The 11067-nt window shown below is 45.9% G+C and overlaps 1 protein-coding gene across 1 annotated transcript; it reads left to right on the forward strand.

The window, feature by feature from the left end:
* Positions 1 to 521: 521 nt before the first annotated feature.
* On the forward strand, positions 522 to 1265 carry LOC100431531 (ADP-ribosylation factor 4-like). The gene has a single exon (XM_054519612.2). The coding sequence runs from the start codon at positions 537 to 539 to the stop codon at positions 999 to 1001; it is 465 nt and encodes a 154-aa protein (XP_054375587.1). The 5' UTR covers positions 522 to 536; the 3' UTR covers positions 1002 to 1265.
* The last annotated feature ends 9802 nt before the right edge of the window (positions 1266 to 11067 follow it).

Here is an 11067-nt window from a genome sequence, read left to right on the forward strand (position 1 = left end):
AGGCACCTGTAATCCCACCTAACTTGGGAGGCTGAGGCAGGAGAATCGCTTGAACCAGGGAGGCAGAGGTTGCAGTGAGTGGAGATCATACCACTGTACTTCTGCCTGGGTGACAGAGTGAGACCCCCGTCTCAAAAAAAAAAAAAAAAAAAAAAAAAAAGAAGAAAAAGAAGCAGTGGAGGAACAGGGGCATAAAAAAAGTTAAGATATTTGGGAGTTGCTGCAGCCGCCGCGTGACGTGGCACAGTCAAAGCCTAAAGGCTAGAGCTGGAGCTGCCTTGCCAGTTGCCTAGAAGGTCCTCTCCCAAGAATTCGTGTCCTGGAGCTTCATTGGCACAGTGGCCAGTGAGATGTTCCTACCTCCCTCTTTCTTCCTCTGCTCTTTCTCTTCTCTCTTGTTCAGTTTGCCTGGGAGCACATAAGGAGAAAGCAGGGGGCTGCCCCAAACCGCTTCTGCTTCTGCTCATTGCAAGTGGCACTACCACCATGGGCCTCACCATCTCCTCCGTCTTCTCCTGCTTTTTGGCAAGAAGTAAATGCACATTTTGCTGTTTGGATTGGATGCTGCTGGCAAGATGACCATTCTGTATAAACTGAAGTTAGGGGAGGTAGTCACCACCATTCCTACCACTGGTTTTAACGTGGAAACAGCAGAATATAAGAACACTTGTTTCACAGTATGGGATGTTGGTGGTCAAGACGGAATTAGGCCTCTCTGGAAGCATTACTTCCAGAATACCCAGGGTCTTATTTTTGTGGTAGATAGCAATGATCGTGGAAGAATTCAGGAAGTAGCAGATGAGCTGCAGAAAATGCTTCTGGTAGATGACTTGAGAGATGCAGTGCTGCTGCTTTTTGCAAACAAACAGGATTTGCCACATGATATGGCCGTCAGTGAAATGACAGATAAACTAGGTCTTCAGTCTCTTCATAACAGAACATGGTATGTTCAAGCCACTTGTGCAACACAAGGAACTGGTCTGTATGAGGGACTTGACTGACTGTCAAATGAACTTTCAAAACGTTAAATGAAATCGGATATCTAACCAAGGACTTGTTTGATAAAATTGGTCTAGGCTTCTAACAACAAAATTAGTTTGTACCTTGGGTATTAAACAGTATCTGGGACTGGTTTGGGTAGAATATTAAACTTATTTTGTTGCCAATTATTGTTTACCAAGTATAATGTTGCTATTTAGCAATGTGCTTGGTTTTAAAGAAATTCTCCTTGGGAAAAAAGTATCTTCTTTTAATTTTACTTCCCATAAGCCTAAATGCCTGGACATAGCTATTGTGAAACCCTTAAATAAATCAATTTTGATTGTTAAAAAAAGGGATATTTAGAAAACAAATAGAAAAATAACAGAAGTAAATACTTCTGCATAAATAATTATATTAAATTTAAATGAATTAAATTCTCCAAGTAAAAGGCAGAGACTGACAGAATGGATTTTTTTTTAAAACCAGGACCTAACTATATGCTGTCTATATATAAGATATTCACTTTACGGTCAAAAAATAAAATAGGTTAAAAGTAAAAGTACAAAAAAAGATATTTTATGTAAACAGTAACTAAAAGAGAGCTGACCTGGCTGTACTCATATCAGACAAAATAGACTTTAAGACAAAAATTTTTATAAGAAACAAAGAAAGACATTACATAATACTAAAATACTCAATAAATTAAAAATATATAATAATTATAAACATCCATGCACATAACAGCAAAGCTCCAACACATATGAGCAAAAACTAACAGAATTGAAGTGAGAAACATTAGTCCAACAATAATAGTTGGAGACTTTAACACTCCATTTTCTCTTCTTTTTCTTTCTTCACTTTTTTTTTTTTTTTTTCCAGGTAGAGTCTTTGTTGCCCAGGCTGGAGGGATCTTGGCTCACTGAAACCTCTGCCTTCTAGGCTCAAGTGATCCTCCCACCTCAATCTCCCAAGTAGCTGGGACTACAGGTGCACACCACCATGCCTGGCTAATTTTTGTGTGTGTACTTTTTGTAGAGATGGGTTTTGACATGTTGCCCAGAATGGTCTCCACCAACTCCTAGGCTCAAGCAATCCACCTGTCTTGGCCTCTGAAAGTACTGGGATTACAAGCATGAGCCACTGCGTGTAGCCAACACCCCACTTGCTTCTTGTTGTTGTTGTTTTGTTTTGTTTTGTTTTTGTTTTTGTTTTTTTGAGATGCTTGCTTTGTCACCCAGGCTGGAGTACAGTGGCACATCTCGTCTCACTGCAACCTCCGCCTCTTGGGTCCCAACAATTCTTCTGTCTCAGCCCCCTGAGTATCTGGGACTATACGCATGAGTCAACACAACTGATTAATTTTTGTATTTTTAGTAGAGACGGGGTTTCACCATGTTGGCCAGGCTGGTCTTGAACTCCTGACCTCAAGTGATCCACCTGCCTCAGCCTCCCAGAGTGCTGGGATTACAGGCATAAGCCAAAGCACCTGGCCAGCCCCCAAAATTTATATGTTGAAGTCTTAACCCTCAGTACCTCAGAATGTGACTGTATTTGGAGATAGTGTCTCTAAAGAAGTCATTAAGTTAAAATAAGATCATTAAGGTGGGCCCTAATCTAATATGACGTGTGTCCTCATAAGAAGAAAAATATCTAGACACAGACAGTACAGAGGTGAAGACGTAGGGAGAAGATGGCTGTCTACAAGCCAAGGAGATAGGTCTCATAAGAAACCAGTCCTAGGCTGAGCACAGTGGCTCATACATGTAATCCCAGCACTTTGGGAAGTTGAGGCAGGAGAAGTGCTAAGGCTAGGAGTTCATGACCAGGCTGGGCTATAAATTAGACTCTGTCTCTACAAAAAAAGTTTAAAAATTAACTGGTCATAGTAGGACATGTCCGTAGTCCCAACTACTTGGGAGACTGAGGTGGGAGGATCACGTGAGCCCAGGAGTTCAAGGATGCAGTGAGCCTTGATTGCAGCATTGTGCTCCAGCCTGAGTGACAGAGAGAGATGGAAGGAAGGAAGAAAAGGAGAGAGGGAGTCCCTGCACACGCTGTCTTGCCTGCTGCCACGTAAGATGTGCTGTTGCTCTTCCTTTGCCTTTCGCCATGATTGTGAGGCCTCCCCAGCCATGTGGAACTGTGAGTGCATTGAACCTCTTTCCTTTATAAATTACCCAGTCTCAGGTATGTCTTTATTACCAGCATGAGAATAGACTAATACAATGTGGTACTGGCACAAGCATAGACATATAGATCAATGGAACAGAATCGACAGTCCAGAAATAAACCATATATCTGTGGTCAATTGATTTTTGACAAGGGCACCAAGACTATCTAATGGGGAAAAAATAGTCTTTTCAACAAATGGTGCTATGATAACTGTATATTCACATGCAAAAGAATGAAGTTGAAGCTGGGTGCAGTGGCGCACGCCTGTAATCCCAGCACTTTGGGAGGCTGAGGCAGGTGGATCATTTGAGGTCTGGAGTTCAAGACCAGCTCGGCCAACATGGTGAAACCCCGTCTCTACTAAAAATACAGAAATTAGCTGGGCATGGTGGTGTGTGCCTGTAATCCCAGCTACTTGGGAGGCTGACACAGGATAATTGCTTAGAGCCTGAGACACAGAGGTTGTGGTGAGCCGAGATCGTGCCACTGCACTCCAGTCTGGATGACAGAGTGAGACCCTGTCTCAAAAAAAAAGAATGAGGTTGGGCCAGGTGAGGTGGCTCATGCCTGTAAGCTCGGCACTTTGGGAGGCTGTGATGGAAGGATTGCTTGAGTCCAGGAATTTGAGAACAACCTGGGCAACATGGTAAGACCCCCATCTCTATCAAAAAAAGTTTTTTAAAAAAGAATGAATGTGGACCCTTATCTCACACCATATATAAAAATTAACTCAAAATGGATCAAAGACCTACATATAAGAGTGAAAGCCAGCTGGGCGCGGTGGCTTATGCCTGTAATCCCAGCACTTTGGGAGGCCGAGGTGGGCGGATCACGAGGTCAGGAGATTGAGACCATCCTGGCTAACACAGTGAAACCCCGTCTCTACTAAAAATACAACAACAACAAAAAAAATTAGCCTGGCATAGTGATGGGCACCTGTAGTCCCAGTTACTTGGGAGGCTGAGGCAGGAGAATGGTGTGAACCTGGGAAGCGGAGCTTGCAGTGAGCTGAGATCATGCCACTGCACTCCAGCCTGGCCAACAGAGCGAGACTCCATCTCAAAAAAATAAAAATAAAAATAAAAGAGTGAAAGCCAGGCTGGGCGTGGTGGCTCACACCTGTAATCCTAGCACTTTGGGAGGCCAAGGCAGGTGGATCATGAGGTCAGGAGTTCAAGACCAGCTTGGCCAATATGGTGAAACCCCATCTCTACTAAAAATAAAAAAGTTAGCCAGGTGTGGTGGCGCATGCCTGGAATCTCAGCTACTTGGGAGGCTGAGGTAGGAGAATCGCTTGAACCTGGGAGGTGGAGGTCGTGGTGAGCCCAGATTGCGCCACTGCACTCCAGCCTGGGTGACAGAGCGAGACTCTGTCTCAAAAAAAAAAAAAAAAAAAAAAAAGAGTGGAAGCCATAAAACTCTTGGAAGAAAACATGGAGGAAAATCTACAAGACCTTGGATTTGACAATGGATTATTTGGTAGTAAAGTAAAAGTTTAAGCAACAAAAGAAAAAATGGATACATTTGACTTCATCAAAGTTAAAAACTTTTGTGCATCATATCAAGGAAGTGAAAAGACAATCCAAAGAATAGGAGAAAACATCAACAAATCATATATTTGATAATGGCATAGTATCCATAATATATAAAGAATTTATACAACTCAACAGCAAAAAAAACACATGAAAAGATGCTCAACACCATGAGTCATCAATGATGTACAAAATCAAAGCCACAGTGAGATTCCACTTAACACCCAGAAGGATGGCTGTAATTTTTGCAAAAAGGAAAATAAATGTTGGCAAGGATGCGAAATAATTAGAGCTCTCATGTATTGCTGGTGGAAATGTAAAATGGTACAGTCACTGTGGAAAACAGCTTGACAGTTTCTGAAAAAGTTAAACATGGAATTACCATATGACCCAGCAATTCCATTCCTAGGTATACACCCAAAACAACCGAAAACAGGTGCTCAAATAAAAACTTGTAAGAATAAGAACTGTTCATAGCAGCATTATTCATAATAGTCAAAAGGCAGGAAAAAACAAATGTCTATCAGCCAATGAATGGATAAACAAAACGTGGTATATCCTTATACAACAGAGTATTAGTCATAAAAAGGAATGAAGTACTGATACATGTTACAACATGGATGAATCTTGAAGATATTAGGAGCTACATGAAGGAAGCCAGAAACAAAAGACCACATCTTGTATAATCCCATTTATAGGAAATGTCCACAAGAGAAAATCCATAGAGGCAGAAGGTGGATTAATGGTGGCTCACATCTGTAATCTCAGCATTTTGGGAGGCCAAGGCAGGAGGATCAGTTGAGCCCAGGAGTTAGAGACCAGCCTGGGCAACAGAGTGAGATGCTGTTTATCAAAAAAAAAAAAAAAAAAATTAGCCAGGCATGATGGTCCATGCCTGTGGTCCCAGCTACTCAGGAGTCTGAGGTGGGAAGATTGCTTGAGCCTGGGAGGTTGCCAGGGGCTGGGGAGAAGGCAAATGGGAGTGAGTGTTAATGGGTACTGGGTTTCTGTTTAGGGTGAAGAAAATGTGCTGGAATTAGGCAGAGGTGATGATTGCACAACATTGTAAATATCCTGGAAGTCATTAAATTATACACTTTAAAATGGTCAAAATGGCAAATTTTATGTTATGTGAATTTTACATCCATAGTAAGATTTTTAAAATTTATTTTATTTTTAGGGACAGGGTCTCACTCTGTCACCCAGGCTGAAGTGCACTGGCACAATCATGGCTCACTACAGTCTCAACTTCCCAGGCTCAAGCAATCTTCCAACCTCAGCCTCCTGAGTAGCTGGGACTACAGGCATTCACCACTATGCCTGATTAATTTTTTTTTTTTTTTGAGAGACAGGGTCTCACTATGTTGCCCAGGCTAGTCTCTAACTCCTGGGCTCAAGTGATCCTCCTGCTTTGGCTTCCCAAAGTGCTGGGATTACAGATGTGAGCTGCTACACCTGGCCCAATAATGATAATTTTTAAAAGCTGCTGGCTCACCCTCATTCTGATGGCTAGTTGTCTGGAAGAATGCAGAAGGGAAGGAGATGGTTTCACCCTTGGGAGACACCACCAATCCAAGGCTCTTCAGAAACAGTGGGGCCCTGGAAAGGTTAGCAGTGGGGAGGTGGAAAGAGGTTAAAACACAGAGAGAACAACCAGTGGAAAAGAATGCGTCACCTACAAAAGAATGGCAATGGAGCCGGGTGCAGTGGCTCACGCCTGTAATCCCAGCACTTTAGGAGGCCGAGGTGGGTGGATCACGAGGTCAGGAGATCGAGACCATCCTGGCTAACACGGTGAAACCCCGTCTCTACTAAAAATACAAAAAATTAGCTGGGCATGATGGTGGGCGCCTGTAGTCCCAGCTACTCAGGAGGCTGAGGCAGGAGAATGGCGTGAACCCAGGAGGTGGAGCTTGCAGTGAGCCAAGATGGTGCCACTGCACTCCAGCCTGGGTGACAGAGTGAGACTCTGTCTCAAAAAAAAAAAAAAAAAAAAAAAGGCAATAGAATAGAGCAAGGCTGTCCATAGCAGAAAAGGAAGCCAGAGAGAAAATAACTACCTACCTAGAATCCTCTAAATAGTGACACTATTGTTCATGAGGAAGGGCAAAATAAAGACTTTTTCTCAAACTGCCATGAGAGCCCTTGGCAGAAACTGACCTCACTCTGCGGCCCACTCAAATTGACACTTCAATAAACAGATGTTGAACCCTGAGAAGGAATCATGAGTGAGGAAATCAGAAGACGTGTGGGTAATTGCAGATGAGCTTGGACTGCAGATACCATATATGGTAGGTAGAGACTTCAGGTTGACCCCAAATGCCCATGCACCCCCTTTCTCAATCATTGAGTCCCCGATTTCTACTGGATGTGAGGCCTGCCCAGATAAAGACCACCTTTTTCAGCCTCCCTTGCAGCTGGGAGTGGCCAATAGGGTAAGAGTAGACTTGGTGTTTGTATCTCTGGGAATGATCCATCATTCTCTCCTCCCCTAATACTGCTGGAATGGGGCCAGAGGGCCATGCTATAGCTTGAAGGTGTCCCCTAAAAGTTCACATGCTGGAAACTTGTAACAGTATTAAGTGGTGGGGCCTCTAAGAGGTGATTAGGTTCCACCCTCTTGAATGGATTAATGCCAATATCACTGGAATGGGTTTGTTTTCACAAGAGTGGGCTCCTGATAAAAGGATAAGTTTGGCCCCCAGTATCTCTCTGTCTTGTGTACTTGACTTGCCCTTCCACCATGGTATAAATGCAGCAAGAAGGCCCTTACCAGGTGCCTGTGCCATGCTCTTGGACTTCGCAGCCTCTGGAACCATGAGCCAAATACTTTTCTGTTCCTTAAAATTATTCAGTTTGTGATATGCTGTTACACAGCAGAAAACAGACTAATGCAGGCCATTGTCTTCAACATGATGCTATTGCTCCTCTGTCTTTAGAAGAGGAGAAACCCCTGCCCAACTGGCCCCGGCTCCTTCCCCATGGGCTTGCTTGCTTTTCTTTTTTTCTTTCTTTCTTCTTTCTTTCTTTCTTTCTCTTTCTTTCTTTCTTTCTTTCTTTCTTTCTTTCTTTTTCTTTTCTTTCTTTCTTTTTTTTTTTAGGGTCCTGCTCTGTCACCCAGCTTGAAGTGCAGTGGTGTGATTATGGCTCACTGCAGCCTCACCCTCCCAGGCTCCAGCAATCTTCCTGCTTCAGCCCCCCAAGTAGCTGGGACTACAGGCACATGCCACTACACCATCTCTTTAAAGCAAATCTCCTTCTGTTTTTTGTTTTGTTTTGTTTTGTTTTGTTTTTGAGAGAGAGTCTTGCTCTGTCGCCCAGGCTGGAGTGCAGTGGCGCGATCTCGGCTCACTGCAAGCTCCGCCTCCTGGGTTCACGCCATTCTCCTGCCTCAGCCTCCTGAGTAGCTAGGACTACAGGCTCCCGCCACTACGCCTGGCTAATTTTTTGTATTTTTAGTAGAGACGGGGTTTCACCGTGTTAGCCAGGATGGTCTCGATCTCCTGACCTCGTGATCCGCCCACCTCGGCCTCCCAAAGTGCTGGGATTACAGGTGCGAGCCACTGCGCCCAGCCTCAAATCCCCATCTCTTAAAAAAAAAAAAAAATCCACAAAGTTCCAAAAAAACAAACCTTGAATTTGTGCACTGAGTTCTACATTGAATCCACACAAGTAAAGTGATGTTATAGGCATTATACTAGCTATTTTAAGTAATCTAGAAATGATTTAAAGTATATTTAAACCAAGTGGTGGGGCAAAGTGGCTCATGTCTGTAACCCCAGCACTTTGGGAGGCCCAGGCAGGAGGATCGCTTTAGTCCAGGAGTTTGAGGCCAGCCTGGCCAACATAGAGAGACCCTGTCTCTACAAAAAAATGAACAAAATTAGCTGGGCATGGTAGCACATGCCTGTGGTCCCAGCTACTCAGAAGGCTGAGAAGGGAGGATTGCTCAAGCCCAGGAGGTTGAGGCTGCAGTGAGCCAAGTTTGCGCCACTGTACTCCAGCCTGGGCAACACAGCAAGAACCCATATCAAAATGTTTTAAAAAGTATCTGGCCGGGTGCGGTGGCTCACGCCTGTAACCCCAGAATGTTGGGAAGCTGAGGCGGGCGGATCACCTGAGGTCAGGAGTTTGAGACCAGCCTGACCAACTTGGAGAAACTCCGTCTCTACTGAAAATACAAAATTAGCCGGGCATGGTGGCACATGCCTGTTATCCCAGCTACTCGGGAGGCTGTGGCAGGAGAATCGCTTGAACCCGGGAGGTGAAGTTTGCAGTGAGCTGAGATCGTGCCATTGCACTCCAGCCTGAGCAACAAGAGTGAAACCCCATCTCAAAAAAAAAAATAATAATAAATAGTATATGGAAGGATGTGCACAGGCTCTGTGCAAAGAGCATGCTACTTTATATCAGGGACTGCAGCCTCTGCATATTTTGGTACCCACAGGGTCCTTGAACCAGTCCTCTGCAGGTGCTGAGGGCCAGCTGCCCATGCAGCTGTGAAGGGCATGAGTGTTAGGTGTCCGACAGATCGGGGCTTGAGTTCTAACTCTGCCCCTTGTTGTGTGACCTTCAGCAAGTTACTTCATCTCTGTGAGCCTCAGTTTCCTCCTGTGTGAAGTGGAGATTGTAATGGAACTCACAGTATAGGAGTTCCAAGAGATAAGGAGATGGTGTCTGTGTGGCGAGGTGGAGAAGCACAGCCAGGGCCACCCAGGTCACAGTGCTGAGAGGTGAGCAGAGGCATGGCAGGACTGTGGGCATCAGACCTGATGGCCCAGGGAGTCCCGGCGGTGGCAATGTGTGAAGGACAGACCCTTGGGGCTCACTGCCTTGGGTATGAGCCCTCTGACCTCAAAGACCCCATTAGGAGCTAGTGTCACCCTTGACTTCCCCCAGCCCCGCTCCCCACATCCAGTTGGCCACCCTGTCCTGTGGTTTCTACCTCCTAAATATCCCTCCAGTGTGTCCACTCCCTCTTTTCCTGTGTACCTGCAGTGGCCTCTGGGCTTCTACAGAGTGGCTGGAGGGGATATGTCGTTGCTGCTGACAGTGTACCACAGCTGCACAATGTCCCCAGCCTGGCCTGCAGTTCCCACATGCTCCAGTCTGCCCACTGGCCTGCCCACCCTGTCTGGGCTGCTCTGGCCCCTCCCATATCCTCAGACTTGCCAAGCTCTGTCCTGCCACAGGGCCCTGGTGTAGCCTGTTCTCTCTGCTTGGAACATGCTCTTCTCTTCTGCACTGCTCCTCCTGGCTTCTGCTGCTCAATCTCCCTGGCTCCCTTCAGGGAAGCCTGCCCTGGCCACACCCCACCCTTTTGAGCTCTTACGTGCACAGCCACACCCCACCCATGGCAGGACTCACCCCACTGTGTATCTGCGGTCACAGGCACGAGGCTTTGACCACATCTCATTTGCCTTGGCCCCGGGGCTGCAGCTCTGTAGCTATCTCAGCCCCCTGTGTGTCCCCACTGCTTGGCACCGATGATGAGCTCAACACAAGAGGCTTCATGCACAGCCCTGGCCAGGCAGCGAAGGGAAGCATGAGGAGCAGGTGAGGTCACTGGACCGACACACGGGCTCATTTCGGGAGACTCTTGAAGCTCTTCAAATCGGTACTTTAAATCTAGGTCAAATTGTACATCAATACCTTCTGTTAAGAAGGGAAAGATAGACCGGGTGCGGTGGCTGACACCTGTAATCCCAGCACTTTGGGAGGCCGAGGCAGGTGGCTCACGAGGTCAGGAGATCGAGACCATCCTGGCTAACACAATGAAACCCCGTCTCTACTAAAAATACAAAAAATTAGCCAGGCGTGGTGGCAGGCACCTGTAGTCCCAGCTACTCGGGAGGCTGAGGCAGGAGAATGGCGTGAACCTGGGAGGCCGAGCTTGCAGTGAGCCGAGATGGTGCCACTGCACTCTAGCCTGGGTGACAGAGTGAGACTCTATCTCAAAAAAAAAAAAAAAAAAAAAAAGAAGGGAAAGATGGCCTGGCCAGGCACAATGGCTCATGCCTGTAATCCCAGCATTTTGGAGGCCGAGGCGGGCGGATCACGAGGTCAGGAGATCAAGACCATCCTGGCTAACAGGTGAAACGGTATCTCCACTAAAAATACAAAAAAAAAATTAGCTGGGCATGGTGGCGGGCGCCTGTAGTCCCAGCCACTCGGGAGGCTGAGGCAGGAGGATGGGGTGAACCCAGGAGGCAGAGGTTGCAGTGAGCTGAGATGGCGCCACTGCACTCCAGCCTGGGCAACAGAGTGAGACTCCATCTCAAAAAAAAAAAAAGTGTCAAATACATAGAAACAGTAGAACAGTGGTTACAGGGGTTTGTAGGTGGGGGAGATTGAGATGGAGGCCAAAGGGTACAAAGTTAAA

This window comes from Pongo abelii, chromosome 13 (genome assembly GCF_028885655.2).
Source record: "Pongo abelii isolate AG06213 chromosome 13, NHGRI_mPonAbe1-v2.0_pri, whole genome shotgun sequence".
Lineage (NCBI taxonomy): Eukaryota > Metazoa > Chordata > Mammalia > Primates > Hominidae > Pongo > Pongo abelii.

What these genes read in the sequence shown, in the direction of transcription:
- LOC100431531 (XM_054519612.2), top strand. Translation starts at nt 537, where the DNA reads ATGCACATTTTGCTGTTTGGATTGGATGCTGCTGGCAAGATGACCATT.